This window comes from Eubalaena glacialis, chromosome 11, assembly GCF_028564815.1.
Source record: "Eubalaena glacialis isolate mEubGla1 chromosome 11, mEubGla1.1.hap2.+ XY, whole genome shotgun sequence".
In the NCBI taxonomy this organism is placed as follows: domain Eukaryota; kingdom Metazoa; phylum Chordata; class Mammalia; order Artiodactyla; family Balaenidae; genus Eubalaena; species Eubalaena glacialis.
This window is the reverse complement of record NC_083726.1, coordinates 116,590,694-116,616,527: the sequence shown is the minus strand read 5'-3', so window position 1 is coordinate 116,616,527 and position 25,834 is coordinate 116,590,694. Positions and strand designations below refer to the sequence as shown.

The following is a 25,834-nucleotide window of genomic DNA, read 5'->3' as shown; positions in this document are numbered from 1 at the left end:
TTGTTAAAACGTGGAACGAAGGAAAACAACATCTCCCACATGAACATCTGAGTGAGGCCTCAGGCTTCGCTAACAGCAAAGGGCCCAGCAACCGGGACGTCTGGGGAAGATGCAGCATCGCTCTGGGATGCTGGGGACGAGGCCTCTTCCACACTGAGGGCATCAGCTCTAGTAGGAGAAGGGATTCTCCAGAACCCACTCTGCTGGAGGGAAAGGCCCCGGGGGAGCACTTGTGCTGCTGAGAACCTGGCGGGCAGAACGGCCTCTGGGGTGGGGCCACTGAGAGCTGGGCTAGAGATTAATTCCTTTTCACTTCTGTGTGAAATAACTCTTTGCCATCTCTTTGTAGACATGCTGCTACAGCTAATTCCTTCATGAGAAAAAATAACTTGTGCTGCGGAATTCCGATGTATTTGATTTTAATGACGCTCTTGTAACAGTGGCTATGGCAGCCCTGACCTTTAGGAAGGTACCTGCTCAGAGAGAGCTCTCCATTGGATTTTCCTTGTACCGGGTCCTCCTTGTACATTCGCGTCCCATAGAAATACCAGTAGAGGGCCCCGGCGTTGTCCTCACCCAGCGGTTCCACACGGAGACTGTCTGCATCCAGGCCCTGGGCAGGACAAGGCAAGAGGTTTGGGCTCACAACGAACAGAACTGAAGAGACAACTGAAATGAGGATTCTGAATTTACCCTCACATATCCCTCATATTAAAATGCTCAAGCATCTTAGGTAATTCTCGGTCAGAGTACCCGACACACGGGACAGGGCGAAGGTGCCTGCTCTAAGAGCAGGATACGGAAGTACTTCACACGAATCCCATTGCCACCATCGCCCCTACCTCGCCAAAAAAAGAGCAACCCAAAGGAATTTTGATGAACATGTGACATACTTGGTTTAAACATGTATTCTGTGTGTACCAACAAGAGGAAAGACAATTCCAACAGGAGAGTCTGGTGCTGTGGCAGCCTCGTCCCCCATGATGCTCTGTCACCGCCGGCCAGTCCGGCCCAGGGCTCCCCACTCCCCCAGCCTGACCTGCGCTGCCACCCCGGGGGGGGGTGGAGGCCGAGACCTCAGCAAAGACTGTGCTGGGCTGCACTGTGGTTTTCACCATGTTGCCCACCTGAGCCCACGAGCACCGTCGACCGTCGACGCAGTTCATCATTTCTGACCGACCTCCCGGTGAGGGCAAAGCAGAAGCCCGCCCGCGCCCTCCCTCTGAGACAGGATAAGAGGGAGGGGGGAGGCGTCCACAGCCCCACCCAGCACACATCTACAATGTGCACACGGTGTGCGGTGAGGATGCGTTAAAGTCCTTGGGAGGTTTCATAAATATTTCAGTTATTCTAAGTCAAATTTCAGACCTCAGGAAATAAAACTCAGTGACTAATGTAACTGCAATTCTGGCTGATGACAGAGCAAACAGGAACCTAGGATTGTTCCCATGTCAGGCGGGGACTCGGTACACGGAAAGAAGAACAAACCAAAGTAGAAGTTAAACCAAAATAAAATAACCTGCAGTCATCTGAGTGTGTGGCTTGGATTCTCCTGGCAACAGTGGTAACGGCTGCATCTACAATGCAGCAATGTGCTGCATTCCCAAGACCAGCACAGCATCCAAACGCTGGCTTCTCTAAACTTCTGCTCCAGGGACGGGGTGCCTGTCAGCTACGCACCTTGAGGAGATCAAAGACATCGTCTGCGTCCAGCCGGTAGTCACAGAGGCGGTGGAGGATTTCCACACGGGTGCGAAGGGGCAGGTCCTGGAAGCTAGCTTCCCTCAGGGGGTTAGGCTTCCCTTCTTCCAGCTCCCAGCGGTAGCTGATGATGTCCTCCAGGTAGCTGTGGAAGGTCTGAGGCCTAACCAGGCGGCCCCAGACACAAAGACACATGAATACCACAGAGAGAGGGTGGTGTGGGGGGAGGCGGGGTGGCTGGAGGTGGGGGGTGGCTGGACAGCTGACAAATCATCAACAGCAGCGGGAACAGAAAGCGCCAGGAAGGGCCCGGGGATCCCTTGAGGAAGCACTATGTTATTACACCATCTCCTGGTTTTTCGAGGGAACTCCCTGTTATCCTACTCAGTTTACAGCATCTCCTGACACCGTCAAGTCCCAAAGATCATCAATATTTAAGAAGGTTGCGGGACCTTCCCTGGTGACACAGTGGTTAAGAATCGCCTGCCAATGCAGGGGCCACGGGTTCGAGCCCTGGTCCCGGAAGATCCCACATGCCGCAGAGCAACTAAGCCTGTGCACCACAACTACTGAGCCCACGCGCCTAGAGCCCGTGCTCCGCAACAAGAGAAGCCACCGCAATGAGAAGCCCGTGCACTGCAACGAAGAGTAGCCCCTGGGAGGGTGGGAGGGTGGGAGGGAGGGAGACGCAAGAGGGAAGAGATATGGGAACATATGTATATGTATAACTGATTCACTTTGTTATAAAGCAGAAACTAACACACCATTGTAAAGCAATTATACTCCAATAAAGATGCTAAAAAAAAAAAAAAAAAAAGAGTAGCCCCCTGCTCGCCGCAACTAGAGAAAGCCCGTGCGCAGCAACAAAGACCCAACGCAGCCAAAAATAAATAAATAAATTAATTAAAAAAAAAGATTAGGTCCACAACTTAGATGGCAAACAGCAAAGAACGCCAATGTCTGCCTGACCTAATCCATTTATATTTCAGGTTAAGATGCAAAGGTGAAAAAACCTGCTCCAGAACATAGGAGGCTACTCCAGGGAATTCCCTGGCAGTCCAGTGGTTAGGACTCCATGCTTTCACTGCCAAGGGCCCAGGATCAATCCTTGGTCGGGGAACTAAGATCCCACAAGCCGCGCTGTGTGGCCAGATAGATTGATTAATTAATTAATTAATTATTTTAAAAAGAGGCTACTCCGACGTGTAACTACACTTTCATGTGCTGTTACACGTAAACTTGTGGGTGTGTTACGAAACACTATATTCTAAATTTGAGGGTTTTTTCTGTAGAAAACATTTACGACAACTTAAATTTTTGATTAGTACCTAAATGTGCCTTGTATATAACAAGTGCTGTTTAATTGTTAGTTATTCCATATCTCAACTATTAAAGAATCTGGATATAATTTCACCTAATGTTTGATTTAAAAATATTTTTCTCACTAAACAAAGAGCTCTAAAGGAATTACGTGTCAATATAATTTTTACAAGAGGCATGTATCATGTTAACTTATAATCTATGTAGTTATATTTGTAGAAAAAGTCAGAAGAAATACTCATAGAGAAAAAACAAAGGGCCTTAGGCAAATAAGAAATTAAACATCTTGCTTTTTCAAAGAGAGAAGAAACTTTATTTCCTTCCTGTTGATACCTTAAATGCAGACAGTGTGAATGTGGCTACCTATCAAAATGCAGCATTACACCTGGAAACACAGGGCTCTCAGCACCATGACCTGAGCCCTGCTTGCAGGCACCTGCGGGAGCCTTGGGACCAGCCTGGCCTCCTGCCCGCAAAGCCGGTGCTGCCCCTTCAGGTGGAGGCGCTGAGCAAAGAGCAGCTCAAGCTGGCGGTGAAAAGCAGAGAGTGTGGCAAAGGAGAATTTGAAAATAAAACGGGGTGCTTTTTCATTTCAAAGAGTATGAAGAAGACAACCTGCCTTCGGTAATAAACCCCTTTATCTGCCACATGCCTTCTAGGATTTCTACTGCACACCAAGTACCCTAAACAACAAGGTGTGCTCTTCCTGCAGTAAAATGAAACGCGGACTCCGTGACATGAGATCATTCCACGAGGACGCGGCAGGAGGCGAGGAAGCACAAACAGCCGCCATCTGCCTGAAAGCCCCTACTTGTCCCAAGAGCTGCATGTCTGAGATTCCTTTCCAACAGCCCTATTATCCTACTCAGTTCCAATTACATCACTTCTGCTAAAAGTTTCTTAAGTCATCTCCATACCACCTTACCAAGAGATACTAACGGACTTACAATTCAAGATCACTCCTTTGCCTTGTATATAGATAAGCCTCATAAAAATCTGTATCTCTTTCTTTTAAAATCAGATATTCGAGGGAAAAATTTTTTGAAGGCAGCGTGGTCAAGGGTATTTGAAACAAAAAGGCTCAGTAAGCCAACAATTAGGGTTAATACTTTGTACTTAGCGGTTCTTCATCTTCTCTAGGACACAAAACTCTTTCAGAATCTGGTAAGACCGTGCACTCCCGCCCTCAGAAAAATAAGCGCCGTGATTCTGTGTGCTGCTCAGAGGAAGAGTGCGTGGCAACAGCTGCTACAAACTGATCCTACGTTTTAAATCTCTCAGCTCAGCTCAGGGCACTTCTTCCTGAGAGTTGTCACTAATCCTTTCAACAGGACGTGGGAACAAAAAGATCGAACCAACCAGAGGTTCTGAGCACAAGCAGGTCAGAGCTCCTTCTTGTCTGAAAAAAGTTCCAAATGCTAATTATCCCTTTATTTCTTAAAATAGTTTGCACAAGACAGAGAAAAAAAGACAGAACTATCTTTCCATAGTCGCAGCGTGAGCATCGCTTAGGACCCCAGCAGAGAACTGCTTATTTTCCTTCAGACAGAACAAGCTTCCACCGTGAGACCCACATTCCCAGGGACAGCGTGGCCCGAGAGGAGCGGGCTGACACGACCTCGGCCGGAGCTGGAGCTGGCAGGACCCTGCACCACACAGGAAACAACCTGCCTGAGAAGATCACAAGGAGAAGGAAGGCTCTTGTGTCAGTTCTGAGACATGAAAGTGTATCTGCAGTCCACATGCAGGGAGCAATGAAGACCTGGCACCGCGGGTGCCATGTGGAGACTAAATAGACAAATTTTATCTTCCCATTTGCTATAGCTACTGGTGCAGCTAATGAAATACCCACGTGCACAGTTAAGCCACGTTTAACACAAGTACTGGGGGACTTCCCTGGCGGTCCAGTGGTTAAGACTCCGCACTTCCAGTGCAGGGGGTGAGGGTTCAATCCCTGGTCGGGGCACTAAGATCCTGCATGCCACACAGTGAGGGCAAAAAGTTTAAAAAAAAAAACAAAAAACAAAAAACAAAAAAAACCCCAAACACACGAGTACTAGATTGAGATAAAGATTTTGGTTCCAAGTGAAGCAACAAATAAAAGGCTCCATAAGAAAATTTGATGAAGTGCTTATTCTTAAAGATCATAAAAAGATTCAGCCCAAAACAACTAAAATAATGTCTCTTCTATAGGACTATATAGTGCCTGCCATATCCTGAAATATATCCTGAAATCAACGTGATAGCCAGGATAAGTAAAAAATCATGACAATTTCAAATTAAAGGAAAATATGACTAAGATACAAAACATATCTTTTAACTGGGAAATATGTATATAATATAGATTTTATTTGTGTATATGAATGTTTATGTTAGGTAACAAAGAAAAGTATTAAAAGTCATCTGGGGGACTTCCCTGGTGGCGCAGTGGTTAAGAATCTGCCTGCCAATTCAGGGGACACAGGTTCAATCCCTAGTCTGGGAAGAAGATCCCACATTCCGCAGAGCAACTAAGCCCATGCACCACAACTACTGAGCCTGCATGCTCTAGGGCCTGCATGCCACAACTGCTGAGCCCGCATGCTGCAACTACTGAAGCCCACGTGCCTAGAGCCTGTGCTCCGCAACAAGAGAAGCCACTGCAATGAGAAGCCCACTCGCCGCAACTAGAGAAAGCCTGCGTGCAGCAACGAAGGCCCAACACAGCCAAAAATAAATAAATTTATTAAAAAAAAAAAAAAAAAGTCATCTGGAAATCAACATGTATTAATCTTTAAATAACCCAAAAGAAAGCACTGAAGGACAAAGAGAGGAAAAAAGAAGGAAACACATGAAAAGACGCTCATTAGTCATTTGGGAAATGCAAATCAAACCCCAACAGGGTACCAGGTCACACCCACCAGGATGGCTAAAATTAAAAAGACAGATAAGAACAAGTGCTGACCACTTGTTAACAAGTTCGTAGAGAAATGGGAACCATCCTATACTGCTAGTTGGAATGTAAAATGGTGCAGCAACTTTGCAGAAGCTTGGCAAGCTGCTCAAAACTTAAACACAGAATTACCGTATGACCCAACCATTCCACTCTTAGGTATATACCCAAGAGAAATGAAAACATACACCCAAACAAAAACAAGTAGACAAACGTTCATACACAGCAGCATAATTCATAACAGCCAAAAAGCTGAAACAGCACCAATGTCCATGAACTAACAGATAAATAAAACATATATCTATACAACAGAGTATTTTTGGGCCATAAAATGAATGAGTACGTGATTCACGCTACAACATGGATGAATTCTGAAAACATGCTAAGTGAAAGTAGCTGGATACCTATATGTATGCATTCCACCTATAAGAGGTACCTAGAATAGTAAAAACATAGACAGGAAACACATTAGTTAGTGGGACTGGTGACTGGACGAAGCAAGGAGCAACAGCTGATGGGTGTGAGGGGTCTTTGGGGGTGATAAAATGTTCTGGAATTCAACACTGGTGATGACTACACAACCTTGTGAATATACTAAACACCAATGAATTGGACACTTAAAAACCCCCAGAGAACAGTGGAAAACCAACCATACCAGTAACTGCACTAAATGTAAAAGGACTAAACAGCCCAGTTGAGCACTGCCTAGAAGGAAATTTACAGCTTCAAAACGCCTGTATTGACAAGAAAAAAGGCTCATAACAAGTATTATAACTTGAGAAGAAAGAAAAAGAAGAGTAGGCTAAAGCCAAAGCAAACAGAAGAAAATAATAAAAATAAGAAATCAAAAACAGAAAAAATTTTTTTTAAAGAAAACAGGCAAACAGTAGGTAAAGTTAAAGCTGGTTCCTTAGTAAACATTTGAAAAGTTGATAAACCTGTAGAAAGAATAGAGGGAGAGAGAGAGAACAAATTCCAACATCAGAAATGAAAGTGGAAAAACCATTGTAGATCCTACAGATAGTAAGAGAATAAGAGAATATTATGAACAGCACTATGGAAATAAATTTAAAAACTTAAATAAAATAGACAAACTCCTTGAAAAATGCCTAAATTACTTACCAAAAATGACTTAAGAAATAGAACACTCAGGAGAAAAGGGAACCTTCCTACACTGTTGGTGGGAATGTAAATTGGTGCAGCCACTATGGAGAACACTTTGGAGGTTCCTCAAAAAACTAAAAACAGAGCTACCATATGATCCAGCAATCCCACTCCTGGGTATATATCCAGACAAAACTGTAATTTGAAAAGATAAATGCACCCCTATGTTTATAGCAGCACTATTGACAACAGCCAAGACATAGAAGCAACCTTCACCCGTTGACGGATGAATGGATAAAAAAGACGTGGTACATATATGCAATGGAATATTACTCAACCATAAAAAGAGGGTGAAATAATGCCATCTGCAGCAACATGGATGGACCAAGAGATTATCATATTAAGCAAAGTCAGAAAGAGAGACAAATACCATATGATATCACTTATATGTGGAATCTAAAATATGACACAAATGAACCTATCTACAAAGCAGAAACAGAATCACAGATATAGAGGTCAGAATAGTGGTTGCTATGGGCAGGGGGAGAGGGATGGACTGGGCATTTGGGGTTGATAGATGGAAACTATTACATTTAGAATGGATAAACAACAAGTTCCTACTGTAGAGCACAGGGAACTATATTCAACATCCTGTGATAAACTATCATGGAAAGGAATATGAGAAAGAATATATATACGTAAAACTGAATCACTTTGCTGTACAGCAGAAATTAACACATTATACTTCAATAAAATATTTTAAAAAGAAATAGAACACCCAAATAGCCTTAATCTATTAAAGAAATCAAATCAATAATACTCAATCAAAAACTTGCACACAAAGAGAACTACAAACCCAAAGGCTTTCAGTGGTGAACTGTTTGAAAGAAGTTACACAAACTCGGACTTCCCTGGTGGCGCAGTGGTTAAGAATCCACCTGCCAATGCAGGGGACATGGGTTCAATCCCTGGTCGGGGAAGATCCCACATGCCGCGGAGCAACTAAGCCCGTGTGCCACAACAACTGAGCCTGTGCTCTAGAGCCCGTGCGCCACAACTACTGAGCCCACGCGCCACAACTACTGAAGCCCGCGCACCTAGAGCCCATGCTCCGCAACAAGAGAAGCCACCGCAACGAGAAGCCCGCGTACTACAACGAAGAGCAGCCCCCGCTCGCCGCAACTAGAGAGAAAGCCCGCACACAGCAACGAAGACCCAACGTAGCCAAAAATAAATATAAATAAAATAAATAGATTTTAAAAAAAAGAAATTACACAAACTCTTTCAGAAACCAGAGAAGGGAACACTTCTCAACCCTTGTGCCAAAACCTGACAAAGATTCATAAGAAAATAAAATTACAGACCAATAGTCTTCATAAACATACATGGAGAAATCCTCAACAAAACAGCAGCAAACTGAATTCAGCAACAGACAAAAGGGACAGCACTTCATCACACTTGATGGTGAAAGGCTGAATACTTTCCCCCAAGATCAGGAACAACACAGGAGTGGTGGCCGGCACAGTAATAAGACAAGAGAAGGAAGCTCTTGGGACAGAGAGCCGGGATAGAGGCTGGAACGGAAACAGACTACAGAAACTCCTCAGTCAGCGACAAGACCAATAAACTAAGAAGTGAATTCAGGAAGACTATAGTAACACGGTCAATACAAAAAACTCAATAGTATTTTACATATAATGGCAACAAATAGCTGGAAAATATAAAATACTTAGGCACAAATGGAAAGATGTACAGTATCTTTACAATGAAACTATACAATATTCCTGAAATTAAAGAAGATTAACAGGGACTTCCCTGGTGGTCCAGTGGTTAAGACTCCAGACTCCCAATGCAGGGGCCAGGGTTTAATCCCTGGTCAGGGAACTAGATCCCGCACGCCAAAACTAAGACCCAGTGCAGCCAAATCAATAAATAAAAAAAATTTTTTTTAATAAAAGAAGATAAACAAGTGGAGAGATATGTATCATGGTCAAGGACTGGGAAACTCAACATTGCTCAAAATGTCCATTTTCTGTAGCAGGCCTTTTTTGTGGGGTGGGGGAGTTGACAAGCTGATTTTTAAATTTGTATGCAAAGAACCCAGAATAGTCAAAACATTTAAAAAGCAAAACTAAAATATAAAAAGGTGGAGAACTCACCAATTTCAAGACAATCTGGTACTTGTATAAATACAAGACATATAGATCAATGGAATAAGGCAGAGTCCAGAAACAGACTGAACATATATGAAATTCATAAGGAAAAAATGGACATTGATTGACCTTCTACTTCATACCATACACGAATACTAACTCAAAATGCATCATAATGCCAACTGCAAAAAGCGCTAAAACTGTAAAACTAAGAGAAAACCTCAAAGAAAATCTCTTGACATTAAGGTATGTCCCGATTTCTTAGGAAAAAACATACTAGAAAAAACTGATAAATTAGGCTTCAACAAAATTAAAATTTGCGATTCTTTAAAATACAGTGTCAAACAAATGGAAAGGCAAGCTACACATCAGGAGAAAACAGTCACAGCCCATTATATATCTAGTCATCAGGGAAATGCACATTAAAACCACAATGAGTTACCACATTACACACAACAGAATCAGTAAAATGAAAAACTGGGTAAAATTAAAATTAACAGATGTCAGCAAAGATATGGAGCAACTGGACTGTTCGCATGTGTTGCTGGTAGGAGGATAAAGGTCACCGCTGCTTAGAAAACAAGTCAACGTCAATCGTGCTCTCACGCACAACCCAGCAATTCCCGAGAGAAACGAAAAGACATCCACGAAAACAGCCATGCAAGTGTTCTCAGCTGCTCTATTCTCAACAGCCCCAAACTGGAGGCAACATACAAGTCTACCAACTAGTAGACAAAAAAACTGTGATATATTTTTGCACTGGAATCCAATGCAGACCCCCTCCCCTAAAAGGAACAAAGAACTGATACAAACAGCAGCGTCAGTGAGTATCACACAGACCCTGTGCTTCCTCAAAGAAGCTGGACACACAGAGCCCACACTGCACGATCCCAGCCACACACACACGAAATTCTAGAATAAGGCAAAACAATCTGCATCAATAAAAATCAGGTCACTGCGTGGGATGCAGTGGGGTTTTGGGGCTGTGGGGAGGTTAGATTTAGTGCAAAGGGCACTTTCTGAGGACATGGAAATGTATTATCTTGAGCAGCATGGTGACCGAGTTTGTGGAATTAGAAATAGGAACCTATTTAATTTTCTAAAAACGGGGGCCAACTATGGCCCATGGGCCAAAGCTCGCCTGAATGTCTATCTTTAGCCTGTAAGCTAAGAATGTGAAAATCATTCTTTTTTAACGGTTGGAAGAGAAAAGAAATCAAAAGAATATTATTTTATGACACAAGAAAATGATATAAAATTCAAATTCCAGATTATGAACATCTAATAAAACACAGCCACAATCAGTCACGAAGCACTACTCTGGCCACTTTTGCACTGGATGGCAGAGGGGAGTAGTTTAGACCATGTCACCCACACAAAGCCTAAAATGGTTATTCTCTGGCCCTTCGTAGAAAAAGTTTGCTGACCCCAGTTCTGAGACGTGCAAACCGCAACATTTAAGACATGGGAAGTAGCCTGGGTCAATATCCACTTCCTACTCCACACACGTAGATGTTTCTGGTATTTACTAAAAGCTCAAGACTGTTCTAAGGCTGTCATAAGTGAATTCATTTAATCTCACAATAAATTTAATAATGGGTATGGTTATCATTCCCATTTTACAGATAAGGCAAGTAATGCACAAAGAGATTAAGGAACTTTCTTAGCTCCACATAACAGGTAAGCCTTAGAACCAAGAATGGCAAACATTCATCTGTCCAAAATCCTCTTTCTTTAGGGTGGGATGAAAATAAAACTTCAGAGAATACCGAGCACAAATTCACTCTAAATGTACGTGGATACCACTGGAGGGACAGAATAACGATCACTTTAGGCAATTCCTTTCAATGGAAAAAGTAAAATTCATTGTGATGTCTTCTTGTCTGAGTGATCACTGCGTAGGTATATTCAGTTTGTACAAATTCACTGAGCTGTATGATTAGGCAATGTGCCCTTTTCTGTGTGTATTATAATATATCGACAAAAACAAGTTTTTAAAGGGCTGAAGCCTGAGCCTCACTTCAGACCAATTAGTTCAACTTGGATCAACCAGACCCCAAACTTACTTGTCCATTCAGAAATTTTTTTATTTCATGTATACTTAGCTGTTTTTAACACAAATAAAATTACAGATTATGTTTTCGGCAATGCTCTGACACCTCACAGGTATGATATGAAAAAGGGTGGAACCATCACTTGCCTCCCTGGCCCAGCACAGAACAGCAGGACCAACACTGCCACCCGCTGTCCCCAGGAAAGGGGGACGAGCACGGAGGGAACCAGGATCCCCCCTCCACAGGGGGTTGAGGGGCCCCCCACTAATTCTGCTTCTGTCCATCCGAGACTCACAGTTTCCTTCAACAGCAAAAAAGTCACAGAAGCAGCTGCCTGTAAAAGGAAGGGGAAAAAACTTCTCTCCTCCCGGTTACAACACCGTCTGAAATTTTATGACATTCATTTAACTAGGGTCACTTTTTCTGTTTCTTTAAAATAAATTAACCTCTCATTTCAAAAGAAATCATTCAGGAGTAACTGACACAGTGTTGTCATAAGGAAGAAACTAGTGTTAAGAGGCCTGCCATCAGCACTGGGGAGGGCGGGCAGCTCTGCACCGTACCCAGAAGCAGAAGGGCTGGGGAGGACACAGAAGACAGGGTGACACGGCGTCTGCGGGTGTCTGACGAGCCAGCACAGCTTGATGAGACAGACACATTCTGAAATATTAAATGCTATTTGCACCTCTAGGTACACACGTGTGAAAAAGCAAACTGTCCAGAACAGCCCACCCGGCACCCCATCTTCAGGAGGGGTGGGGTTTCTGCTCTATACTACTTTAGGCGATGCTTTAAAACTTTTTTTAAAAATTTATTTATTTATTTTCGGTTGCGTCGGGTCTTCATTGCTGCGCGCCGGCTTTCTCTAGTTGCGGCGAGCGGGGGCTACTCTTTGTTGCGGTGGCTTCTCTTGTTGCAGAGCACGGGTTCTAGGCGCGCGGGCTTCAGTGGTTGTGGCACGTGGGCTCAGTAGTTGTGGCTCGCGGGCTCTAGAGCGCAGGCTCAGTAATTGTGGCACGCGGGCTTAGGTGCTCCGCGGCATGTGGGATCTTGCCCGACCAGCGATTGAACCCATGTCCCCTGCATTGGCAGGCGGATTCTTAACCACTGCACCACCAGGGAAGCCCAGAATTTATTTTTTTATACTGCTAAAATCATTAAAATTTTATGTAAAGATGACAGAAAACAAAGAGTCAGAGTTAGAGACTCATACTTCAGATTCTAATGAGGGATGAAGATCTGGGCTCCTTATCTCTCAATTCTTTGTAGGGATTATTCATCTTCTAACTGGCTACCTAAGTCTCTGGATGTTTCCTTCCCTGTAAAACAGGACCCGGTTAGCCTTTGAGGGGATCTCCCTCTACCTCTTCTTCATAGCCTCACAAGAAGACTGAGGAAATGAAACGTACCAAAGTGAAAGCAGATGAGTGATGGGAGAAGCCTGCATCTAAGCTAAGAATATCCTGTAGAACACCCATTATTTTCAAACTAATTGTTTTTTTATAGGGGATATTATCAATGTAAGTACATTTATAGTGGAGGCTAATGGTAAATATGGGAGAAAATTAAACTAGGAACAAGTTAGTTATAGCCATTTACTGAAACAAAAGGGAAAATCAAAACCTCTCGTTGATAATTCATTTATATAGGACCACATGTGACTATCCAAAAATCAACTGGTTCTTGTCCAAAAGCCTACCAAAACAGAGAACTTATGATATGTTGTTAATAACTAAGTACACGTGATTAGATGCAAGCATAAGCCTCACCATCAACATGCAGTTTTCCTCTGGAGAATACAGTCACTATTAACAAACAAAAGCATGTGCAACAGGCCCCCCTGGTGTTCACAGCCTTGCATGGTGGGCTCTCCTGAGTGGGGCGCAGCTCATCTGGGGCTCGCTCCTGGTCACAAAACTGGGCAGGCGAGGGCACTCCCGCGAGTGCGCCAGGTCACGAGGGGAGACACAGCCGGGCCGAGAGGGCCGCACGGAAACAAAGACCTGGGTCCTACAGCTGCCAGGGCGACTCTGCCGGCAGCCTGAAGGACCCTGTGTCCCTCCCCAGCTAGGCCTCCAGACACCCCGAGCGGGGCCCCCGACAAGCCACGTGCAGACCCACAAAACCGACCGATACCAAATGCAGTTTCAGCTCTTCGGCCTGTGAACTGCGCTAAGCGGAAACATACAGCCCTCCCGAGGGCGGCCACGGTCCCAGCAGCACGGCCGGCACAGCAGATTCCTGACCCACAGAAACTGATGTTTAAAGCTGCTAAGTTTTCGGGTGATTTGTTACACAGCAGTGGATGACGAATACAGCATGAAACAGGCAGAAGCACAAACACGAAAAGGAAGGGGGATGATAACCTAGAACATCAAGAGAATCAGCCTTAAAAAATCAAGGTCAATAAACTGGGCAGATTCAAGATACAAACACAGGAATAGGTTAGGAATATATCATATTCTACACTTGGAAGTACTTGTACGGTGCTTGAGTATCACTCAACTCTTAGCAGCAACACAAGTTAAAGTAACCCAGAAACGGATCTGACCTACATGAACAAAGCTACAACTTTTTACTGAGCAACATCAGGACTTTTTTTTTTTTAAATAAATTTATTTATTTATTTTTGGCTTCATTGGGTCTTCATTGCAGTGTGTGGGCTTCTCACTGCAGTGGCTTCTCTTGTTGTGGAGCACGGGCTCTAGGCCTGCGGGCTTCAGTAGTTGTGGCACACGGGTTCAGTAGTTGTGGCTCATGGGCTCTAGAGCACGGGCTCAGTAGCTGTGGCGCACGGGCTTAGCTGCTCCGCGGCATGTGGGATCTTCCCGGACTAGGGCTCGAACCCGTGTCCCCTGCATTGGCAGGCGGATTCTTAACCACTGTGCCACCAGGGGAGTCCCACAACATAAGGACTTTAATCAAAATACGGAGATTCCTTATGGAATATGACAAGATTATATCATTTTCTGGAAGAACTAACAAGCAGGATTGGTTAAGAGCAATGGTATCAGAGCCAAAAGAGACTGGCAGGTACAGCCAGGAACAGCCGAGTGGATTCTCACGTGTCAAAAACCTGGTAAAATGTCAAACAGACACCACATGCCAACAGGGAAGGGAAGCTCTACTCCATAGATGGTATGAGCCGACTCTAGCTATTCAGACCTTCAACCGCAGCCTGGTCCCCGTCCCCACCGTCACAGAGAAGGCAGGCGTGCGACGGGCAGTAACCAGAGCTGCCGAGGGTGGGGGACACCTGCCCCGCAAATTTTAAATGGGCGTTTCTCGTGCTTGATCATCAACCAACACACCCATGGAAGACACGGCCTAAGTATGTAACAGGAAATTCAAGTCCACAAACCACGACTGTGCGCAGTAAGGTTGGAGAGACAGCCTGTCAGGCAGGAGGCACCAGGTCATCACCTTCACCCACTAACAGGCCTTCATGATGGGCTCGCCTCTGCCCTCAGGCCTGATCTACTCACTCGCCCCTTCCTGGTCCCCCGCCCTCCCTGCCCGCAGGATCACACCCCCGAACTCGTCGCCCAGCCTACAAGGCCTACTAGGCTCCTACTCCTGTTGTGCTGTGGCCACAGGATTCCTCGAATGTCTGTGCATGCCGGAGACGAGCAGGGAAAGAAGGTGAGCAGGTGGGCCAAGCAAGCCCAACAGATGCAGAGTGACAACCAGCCTCTGTGTCGAGAGCCACCAGGCAGGCTGGGGCCCTGTTTTCCCTCCAGCTGATCAGTGTCTTAGATGCTTTCTAAAAGCTACAAACTGGGTTTAAACATGAAGTCTCATTTTAGATGTTGGCGACGAACCAAAATTTAACACTCAGGGGCTAATAATAAGACTTTGGACTTTGCAGCTCAAATAAATCACATCTCTGAACCACATGGGACCTTCAGCTCTGCAACCCCTAGCCTCTGCTCCAGGGCGTCAAACCCCAGACACCCACCTTCCTACCTGCAACTTCGGGGGGGGGGGGTCCGTCCTTCCTTCACTCACCCTCTTACTGGGCTCTGTAATGTAAGGGCACTAGCTCAGGAAGCACCCCACGACGGCTCGGTCCACGGCCCCTTCTCACACAGGCCACGTGCTCTGTGGGTGTCACAGTGCTTGCCATGGCAACTGCACACACTCTGCAGTGGGGCCCAGGACCGAGGGTCCCGAGGGCATCTGCCCTCCAGCACCCTGGCCGGAGCGAGGTGAGGCAAACAGACCCCCTCGGACACTGATGGTCATGGGTGAAATGGAGCAACCTCTGGGGTGAGCGGCCTGGAAATTTATTTTTTGAATCTTAAGTGGGCATTTCTTTTGATGGAGTGACTACACTTGCAGAAATTTAAGAGTATGATTCACTACGGTGTGCAAACTTTTATGTCCAAGGCTATGTAATATAGCATGTTTATAACAGTTAAAAGCTGGGCACAAATGTTCATCTACTAAATCGGAGTATTTGACAATCTCATTTAAAGAAAAGGTGGTTATAAGAAAAATTGTCATTGTGATAAAAAAATGAAAGATATGAAAAACAAATTATATACACAGTATGACTACAACTGCTTAAAAACCACACAAACTCCCAAGTTACATCTCAAAAAGAAAATGGGAGAAAATATACTAAACCCTTTGTCATGGCGTTTAAGTGGCAAGATGATAGATTTCTTTCTACTCTTTGTTTAGCACGACAGCCTGGACGCCCTGGGGACAGTCAGTACACTCACGGAGAATGCAGGAGATGACGACTACAGCATGAAACAGGCAGAAGTACAAACACGGAAAGGAAGGGGGATGATCACTCCACACACACACACACACACACACACACACACACACACACACACAAACGCCGAGCTCCGCGCTGGATGCAGTAGCAGTTCGTCAGCCCCTCACTCACCCTGTTACCACACGTCTACCCCCAGCCCCAACAGGCACCTAGGAGTGGATCTACTAGAACAGAAATATTTCAGACACCGTCTTTTTTTTTAACTGTCTGAAAACTGTGAACCGTAACACCCCAGACTCCTGCCTGCACGGGGAAGCCCGTCCTGTCTCAGCTTCCCGGGAGTTGGCCACACAGTCCAGCTCTGTGTGGAAACATAGTAGCAAGGGAACGTCTATCAACTCTATCAAAACGAGGGATGAGGCCTTATCAGGAAGATCCTTTATTTGTTGACAGAGATGAAATCTTGCTCCAAATTTCTACACATCTCAATGTACCAGACAGCTGTGTACTTGGCAACTATGGTGTGAGGGGGCCCAGAAGCTCCATGTTAGAAATGATGCCACTGTTTACGTGAATGGAAGATACATACCCCAGGGGCAGAAATACAGTAAACATCTAGTTTTAATTTGTTAGGCATCATTTTACCAATACTGAAAACAGAGATCAGAAAGAAAGCCCTACGTTGAGAGAACACATTCCACACTTGAATATGGTAGCTGGTGGACCCAAGAGTAAGGGATATAGATTTCTGAGAGTGAAATAAAGTCAAGAATTACAATAAAATGTAAACTCAGCTGCAGAAGGAGCCAAACACGGGACCTGGGAACCGTGTGTAAATACACTGTTATGTCTTGGCCGGTGATCTGCTCTGGTTTATTCCAGGAGACACGAAACATCACTAGGACTGGTTAATTCCTTCCCTCCGCCAGAAACAGTAAGATTGGGGTTACTCACGTGATATCCCTTCGCTGATAGCAGCCCTGAAGTAGGCAGGCGATCAGGTCGCTGATAAACTCCACGTCATCTCTGTGTAGAGCTGCTTCTAACTCCTGAGGAGGAAGAGAAAGGAGAGGGGTTGAGAGCTCGGACACAGATGCAGATTTCCTAACAGCCAGCAACTCATCCCTTCCAGGTCGCCACCACACCACCGCTGCTGTCACCGTCACGGGCCAACTGCCCTCCTTGTTGGTTTTCCAAGAGTTTACTCCCCCACTGCTCCTTACCAAGCTCCATCCCTTTCACCTGCACACACAGACACCTCTTTTTACAAGTCAATGCCAGCACAGTCATAAAAGAGCTTAACTTATATAAATATACTGTTTTGCTTTCTATTATTTCACAAGAGTGTAAAGGAGCAAATATGTAATTACTCAGAAAGTGTTCATTTATTTAAGAGTTTCAACAGGTAAACCAACTGCAGCAGCTTTCCGGAAGCACGCTACCTTGGGAAGCAGCACTAGTAGGAAATAAGGCATCTGTGGTCCCCACAGGCCTGAGGGAGGGAGGATGCCAGCGCCGAGGCCGAGCTTCCATCACCTGAAGAGAAGTGAGGCAATGCCGAGCTGAGGGGCTAATCCCAGGGGAGGTGCACGTGCTGTCCTTGGGGTTTAGGCAGAGATGCCAAAGATTTAGCTTGACTTCGCACATACTCTAAACAAAGGTTCGTTGAGGAGCTACAGGGACAAAAGGTGACAGCGTGGAATTTTGGGAGATTCTATTCCCTTCTCAAGCTCCCACAGTGAACCAGTGTTTCCTGAGATGATGGAACACGCCCCAGTCACCAGCTCCCGGGACGCAGAGAGGTCCCACGTCTGGTCCACCAGGATGCCGTCCACCCACCGTGCAAGCGATTTCCCAAGGGTCCGCTACGCTTGTGGTGTGGCCGGCTCATAACCAAAATTGCAAGGGTCTTATGAGTGGTTTGGAAAGCATGAGGTGTGCCAAAGATGCAGTTTCTGCCCACACCAAGTACCGGGCAGTGTACACAAGAGGGGGTCCATTTCTGCTGTAAAAATGGTAAAGGTCTTGGGCTTCCCTGGTGGCGCAGTGGTTGGGAATCTGCCTGCCAATGCAGGGGACGCGGGTTCGGGCCCTGGTCTGGGAGGATCCCACATGCCGCGGAGCGACTAGGTCCGTGAGCCACAGCTACTGAGCCTGCGCGTCTGGAGCCTGTGCTCCGCAACAAGGGAGGCCACGACAGTGAGAGGCCCGCACACCGCGATGAAGAGTGGCCCCCGCTCGCCGCAACTAGAGAAAGCCCTCGCACAGAAACGAAGACCCAACACAGCCATAAATAAATAAATAAATAAATAATTTTTTAAAAAATGGTAAAGGTCTTTTTAAAGCTATTTTAATCGTTCTGTTTGTTATTCTATGTTTAAAAGTTTCTAAGTTTGTAAACACCCACTCTGAAAACTTCACATGACAAAAAATTGCTAAGCACACCAACTGATAAAAGCAAACAAAATACAAACTACCTTGAGAAGGAAGGGGCATAGACGCCTTGAAAGCCCAGGTGAGCGAAACTCAGAATTCAAAGACAAGGCCCAAGCGTGAAAACCTCGTGCCTGCCCTACATACAAATTTGGTAACGATGGGCATGCTTATTACAATGGCTCTTATCCTTCTATTAGCTTACTAATTCCTTCGGGCAGAGCTCTTTTCTACATTCTACCGACCAAACATAACAAGGATTTGAACTATATTTGGTCAGAATTCATTTATTCAACAAACATTTCCGGGGCACCCAGCACTTCCTGAGCCCTGGGGAGCTGGGGTCAGCGGGGGGAGGAGACGGGACACAGCACCTCTGGGCACAGAACCGGTGCTGTGGGAGGGAAGGGCGCTGCTCCCGGGGCCCAACACCCGAGGTGGGGCTGCACACGGGGCGGGTGGGCCCGGCCCTCCGTGGAGAGGGTGGGACCCGCCCAGCTGCTGCGGCAGAGGGTGGAGATGAGGCCACTGCAGCTCGAGCAACAGCCCAGCGGAGACTCCGAGGGACTCAGCTGAACGAGACAGACAGCAGGAGGGGAGACACGCACATCCAGAGCCCAACAGGAGCACAAGAGGGACAGAGCAAGGGAAGATTTGGGCTCCTACTGAAGCCCAGTCACACTGGGCAAGACCCCGAAGGAAACCGCAGTGAGAGAAGAGGCTGGACCCTTGAAGCACAAAGTCCCAGGCCACCTCGTTCAATAGATTAGCCAGAATTAGTGACACTAGAACCGGAAGGAAAACATCCACAAACCAATGATGGGAATGTGTCATGAACCAAGAATTATGATTAATACAATCTGTGAATCTGAGGTTTAAAAAAGGAAAGAAAAAGCTGTTGCACTGTATTTTCTGCTGGCCTCAGAACCCAGGCTTCATCGGTGATTCAACCATTGTTTTCTTAACATTATCAGCAGAAAGTGAAGACTAACACCCCTATCTACATTTGAAAAAATTATTAAATGATCTGTTCTATCCAACTCTGGCGGAGAGTCTAAATGGCACTGGTGAAAACCTGTCCCCAGTGAACCTGGCCTTGCCTTTCTGGCACAACCATAATCTAGGTAGCCACTGGGAAGGCGGTTACATACGAGGCTGTGCACCAGGGATGCTGAATCAGCTCTTCCAAGGGGAACCGGACAGGCTTGAAATGTCTCTCAAATGAGTACTGAGAGGAGCTCTGATATTATGAATGCAATCCCACCCCCTGCCTCCCATTTCACCCATGGGATACGGTGACTCACAAACAGTAACTCACAAAACATACAATTGCTTTTCACACGTATTTCTATGATATTATGCTTCATAAATCAGAAGCTACCTAGAAAACAAACCAAAATAGATGCAGGCCCCTGGTAACTTGTGAAGTGCACTTTTCCCTCTAGCTCAGCAGGGCTTCACCCACACAATTGGTGGACAGTCCGAGGAAGAAGGCACTGCCTCTGGACAGCCAGCTGTCCTTCCCCGCAGCTGCCACATGGTGACCAGGGCACCGGGCGCAGCCTCGGCACTCACGGCCCTGGGCCTAATGTTACAGAGAGACAGCAGAGGAGAAACAGGAGAGCAATTTCAATCCTGCTGAACAAAAAAAAGTGCCGGCTTATCGGTTAAAATGTTTTCACTTCAATGGATAGAGTTTCAGATTTGCAAGGTGAAAATGTTGTGGAGCCGATTCAGAACGATGTGAATATACTTAACACTCCTGAATTGTGCACTTAAAACGATGGTAAATTTTGTGTCTTTTACCACAATTTATTATAGGAAAAAAAAACTTTATCACATTAAGAGTTTCCCTGTGCAGGGGTTGTTGTGATGATTTAAATGAGGCAATGCTTATAAAAGCCAGACCAGCCTGGCACACAGCAAACACTCCATAGCATGTGAGCACAGCAATTATCTCATCTTCCTTAAGTGGTGGTGTGTAGAAAAAAGCAGACTGAAGAGATAGAAAGCGGTCTTTTCAAAATTCAGGTTTCTGAACAACAGAAATTCAAACTCTTAATACATGGCCTGTGTGCATGTGCCAATAAAACTATCTCCAAATCCAGTTATTCAAAGCTTTACCACATACGCCTTCAGCCGGGAGCCTGAGGCTTAGGCTAAGGCAACAAGAAATAAACACCCTTCAAGCGCCCCACCCCCACTTTCCTCCTCCCCTTTTGTATTTCCTTTTCACTGTGGGCACTGAGCTGTGAGCACAGAAATCTGAACTTTGCCAAGATGCTCTGGGGCGAGGGCCGGGGTGGGGGGGGGGGGTGGTGATCAGCAAATCAGCCGAGAATGGACACGAGAAGGGCTCCTGGGCTCCCGCTCTTCAGAGGGGCCGGAGGGAGAACAGGGCTCGCCCTCTGTGCAGCTGGCGGCGCAGCTCATTAGGGACGGGCCTGTTCAGCACCGGCACACGGCCCTGCCCTCAGGACCTGGCGGTGGCTGCTGGGAATAGAACCCCAGGGTAAGCCAGGGAGGGAAGGGGGGCCCTTAGCCTATGTCCTGGAAACTCTTCGCCACAAACAGGGAGAACGTCCAGAAGAGACAGGCAAGTGCAGCACAGGGAACACAACTAACTCCTTCCACGCACAGCCACCACTTACACCTGTTCTCAAATGTCACTGCAGGGACTTTCTACTGTTTGATCTGCTCCTGAGCCCCGTACACGTCTTCTTTAATCTTTTGCAAAAGAAGGTGGTAAAGAGAGAACAACTTTCTTTCCTTCAACTTCCAAGGAAGGATGAAGATCACAGAGCTGCACCCTCCAGGCACAAAGATCCCGCTGAGTGTACCTAAGGAGGGAAAAAGGCCTAAGGAAAACAACCATATGTGCTGCATTTGATTTCAGAAGGTTACAAATCTTTCTCACCTGCACAGGAACCAACCGCAATGCAGTGGGGGTCACAGTCAAAGACGGGGGCTTCTGTGTGGGCCCCAGAACTGCGCTCACACAAAGGAGATGCGCAGCAGGCCCTCCGAGGACCATCCCAGCTGCTCTCCATGAGAGACCGCCTGGAGAGCGGGCTCAGCCTCCAGAAGGCCTCCCTGACTCTGGCAGCTGATGCTTTCTAACTTGATATAAATTAATTTAATCCCCAAGGCTGCCCGGGCCAATTCTAACCGTGAGGTATACATCAGCCCAAGCGGGTTACCGCTGAGGATCCCCGAAGTGCTACCCCAACGCCCTGCCCGTGGCCGGCAGCTCTGCACCGCGGCTTTGCGGCAGACACACCTTCCTCTCGGCAGCCCACGACATGGCTGTCACTGACTGTGATGCTGGGAAACAACAGAAAGGAAACCACATAGCTCCCCTCAGATAGGACTGCTACCCTAGAATATTAGATTAACTGGAAAATACTAATCAAAGCAATAAATGTGTAAACCTACAAGAACATGATTTTCTAAAAAGGTATAAACTACAAAAACTGGCTCCAGAAATTTTTAAAAAGGCTCAGAACTTTCATGGATCTTCTCCCACAAGAAAGCCCCCATGATACACAAATCATTCCTGAGCACTGAAGAGATGGAAGCTTCTCAACACGTCCACAAAGCTAGTGCTGGATGAGCAGGGCCCTGCGGCCCCTACAAGCCTCAGACCCAGGTCGGCGTCTGGACTTCATCGCAGAGACTGTGCCCCTCGGGCCCCACGGCGCATGGACGCGGCGCAGCTTCCTAGAGAGTCGGGTTTACTCTGATTGTTTTGTTTGTTTTCATCGTTGTTGCCTGTTGTTGTTTCGAAAGATTTTTTTAACTGAAACAGGAGACTTCATCAGACAATTTATGCCGAAGCAACTTCAGATGGTAGAGCTCTAGACACCTGAGGTTAAGCAACCCTACTCCCTGCTCACCGCTGGACTGGCTGGAAATTATTTTAGGTGGAGCCAGTGAAATGTGGGGAGAGAAGCAACAATCAAGGCTGGAGGATTAATTTGGGCACGGTTTGCAGGACACAAGATAAGAGAGACCCAGGGTGAGAAGGTCCCAAGCCCAGCCCAGGGAAGACGCCAAGGGGCCAAAACCAGGAGGACGTCAGTGAAATGGAAAGGATGGGGTGAAACGGGAGCATTTCAGGAGCAGAGTCAATGAGATTTTGCAACTAACTGTAGGTAGAGGGCAAAGAACAGGAAATTTTAGGTAACGAGTTTTAATCCTGCGTCTCCTGACCCCAACAAAAGATTATGGGATCTCAGTGATAAACAAAAAAGCTGAATGGAGGCCAGGTGGGAGGGACAGAGACGACAAAGTTTAAACTAGGGAACATCCTGGTTGTTGGTATGTGACCGCGGCCTGGTCTCCTGAGAGCAGCACAGAAAACTGCACACGTGACTTGGGTGTGTGGGGCCCTCCTGACCGGTCCAATCAGCTCACCCTCCGTGGTCACGTGACAGTGGGTGTCACAGGTGAATGGTGCCCCTGCATCTGAAGACACACTCCACGCCAGGCTCTGTGTCTAGTGCTGAGGGTGCCAAGAGGTCTAGAGACGCCCCCTCCGGGAGCCTCACATCTGGGAGGGGCAGGCAAAAGGAGCAGCAGTCCCCATTCCCAGCTGCGGCTGCAGGACAGCAGTGACTCTAAGAATGAGCACCTAACGAGCACCTGTGCCGAAAGCCCTCGGGCCTCCGCAGAGGAAGGGCCGGAACGAGCAGAGAGAAAACCAAAGACAGGAGCCCCTGGGAGCAACCAGGCTGAAGGATGAACGTGTGACTAAAGGTTTGCAGAAATGCCTGCCATCGAACAACGGGGAGAAATCTGGGAAGACAGGACAAACTAGGAATGACCAGGATGTGCTTGTAACTGAGAAAATAGTTTCGAATTCTCACTGGGAAAAGATAAAGAATGCTCTAACCAATCTGCATGCTTCTAAAGATGTCCCCAGGTAAAGAACTGGGCTGTGTTGACCCAGCCCCGTCCCTGGTGGGGCAGGACCTTTCATCAGGCTGGGGAAAAACCACCCCCTCTTCTGATTCTCAGCTCCCTGACCAGTACGTGGGCCTGGGTGTTAGGAAGGTGGTGTGTTTTGAATGGCAGGTACCAATCCAATTTTAAATAAACACACAACAAGGTCCTACTGTATAGCACAGGGAACTAAATTCAATATCCTATGATAAACCATAATGGAAAAGAATATGAAAAAGAATGTGTATATATATGTATAAGTGAGTCACTTTGCTATACAGCAGTAATTAACACAACTACAGAGCCTGCGCTCTAGAGCCCGCGAGCCACAACTACTGAGCCCGCGTGCCACAACTGCTGAAGCCTGTGCGCCTAGAGCCTGTGCTCCTCAACAAGAGAAGCCACCACAGTGAGAAACCCGCGCACTGCAACAAAGAGTAGTCCCCGCTCGCCACGACTACAGAAAAGCCCACACATAGCAACGAAGACCCAACACAGCCAAAAATAAATAAATAAATAAATTTATTTATTTTTAAAAAAGAATTAGGTAGGAGACTTTGGGTTTGATTAAAGATTTTAATGCAAACAACTTGGAGGATGGAGAAGTAATACAGGTATACAAGGTAAAAGAAGACTACGGGCAAGAAAAGGACAAAACCAAGACACACTAATCCATGTGCTTGGTGACTACTGCTGCTCTCTGGTGACACGTGTGTGTGCGAGTGCCTGGGAGCACCAGGGCAGGCCAGGACACCAAACACAATAGAAAGCAAACAGACAAATGTTGGACAGCACTGGTTCATACATCCAATGAGACTTTTATTCCTCAAAAGCGTAATGAGCATAAGACAAACGCTGACAGCTGACAAAATTAACTGACATGGGGCCGTGACGAAGAGGCACCCAGAGCAGGCTCTCCTCTTCAGGAACACAGAGCAGACCTGCTGGCCAGGTCGCTTCTCCCACAGCGTACCAATCGGGAGTAAAAAGAAAGGACGTGGACACCATTAAAACTCTCTTACTTGTCAAATTTCATCAGCTGTCCTTAAGCAACAAGATGAATTACTGATAGAGGAGGAACCAAGATGGCGGAGTAGAAGGACGTGCTCTCACTCCCTCTTGCAAGAACACCAGAATCACAACTAGCTGTTGGACAATCATCGACAGGAAGACACTGGAACTCACCAAAAAAGATACCCCACATCCAAAGACAAAGGACAAGCCACAATGAGACGGTAGAAGGGGCGCAATCACAGTAAAATCAATCCCATAACTGCTGGGTGGGTGACTCACAGACTGACGAGCACTTATACCACAGAAGTCCACCCACTGGAGTGAAGGTTCTGAGCCCCACGTCAGGCTTCCCAACCTGGGGGTCCAGCAATGGGAGGAGGAATTCCTAGAGAATCAGACTTTGAAGTCTAGTGGGAATTGATTGCAGGACTTCGACAGGACTGGGGGAAACAGAGACTCCACTCTTGGAGGGCACAAAGTAGGGTGCGCATCGGGACCCAGGGGAAGGAGCAGTGACCCCAGGAGAGACTGAACCAGACCTACCTGCTAGTGTTGGAGGGTCTCCTGCAGAGGCGGGGGGTGGCTGTGGCTCACCGTGGGGACAAGGACACTGGCAGCAGAAGTTCTGGGAAGTACTCCTTGGCATGAGCCCTCCCAGAGTCTGTCATGAGCCCCTCCAAAGAGCCCAGGTAGGCTCCAGTGTTGGGTTGCCTCAGGCCAAACAACCAACAAGGAGGGAACCCAGCCCCACCCATCAACAGTCAAGTGGATTAAAGTTTTACTGAGCTCTGCCCACCAGAGCAACAGTCAGCTCTACCCACCACCAGTCCCTCCCATCAAGCCTCTTAGACAGCCTCATCCACCAGAGGGCAGACAGCAGAAGCAAGAAGAACTACAATCCTGCAGCCTGTGGAACAAAAACCACATTCACAGAAAGATAGACAAGATGAAAAGGCAGAGGACTATGTACCAGATGAAGGAACAAGATAAAACCCCAGAAAAACAACTAAATGAAGTGGAGACAGGCAACCTTCCAGAAAAAGAATTCAGAATAATGATAGTGAAGATGATCCAGGACCTCAGAAAAAGAACAGAGGCAAAGATCGAGAAGATGCAAGAAATGTTTAACAAAGACCTAGAAGAATTAAAGAACAAACAAACAGAGATGAACAATATAATAACTGAAATGAAAACTACACTAGAAGGAATCCATAGTAGAATAACTGAGGCAGAAGAACGGATAAGTGACCTGGAAGACAGAATGGTGGAATTCACTGCTGTGGAACAGACTAAAGAAAAAAGAATGAAAAGAAATGAAGACAGCCTAAGAGACCTCTGGGACAACATTAAACGCAACAACATTCGCATTACAGGGGACCCAGAAGGAGAAGAGAGAGAGAAAGGACCAGAGAAAATATTTCCAGAGATTATAGTCGAAAACATCCCTAAC

At 46.5% G+C, this 25,834-nt stretch overlaps 1 protein-coding gene and 1 non-coding gene across 3 annotated transcripts in view; one reads left to right on the top strand and one right to left on the bottom strand.

The window, feature by feature from the left end:
- The window catches only part of LOC133101371 (chromatin remodeling regulator CECR2), a 151,095-nt gene that overhangs the window by 47,054 nt on the left and 78,207 nt on the right, over positions 1 to 25,834 (bottom strand). For both annotated transcript variants that reach the window (XM_061206099.1, XM_061206100.1), the window contains exons 2-4: positions 16,948 to 17,042; positions 1,681 to 1,864; positions 474 to 613 (exon numbers count right to left, since the gene is read on the bottom strand). In XM_061206099.1, the coding sequence (XP_061062082.1) occupies positions 474 to 613; positions 1,681 to 1,864; positions 16,948 to 17,042 (419 nt within the window). The remainder of the gene's footprint in view (positions 1 to 473; positions 614 to 1,680; positions 1,865 to 16,947; positions 17,043 to 25,834) is intronic.
- Positions 19,236 to 19,305, top strand: LOC133101818 (small nucleolar RNA SNORD113/SNORD114 family). The gene has a single exon (XR_009702708.1). It is a non-coding gene; the product is annotated as a small nucleolar RNA SNORD113/SNORD114 family (small nucleolar RNA).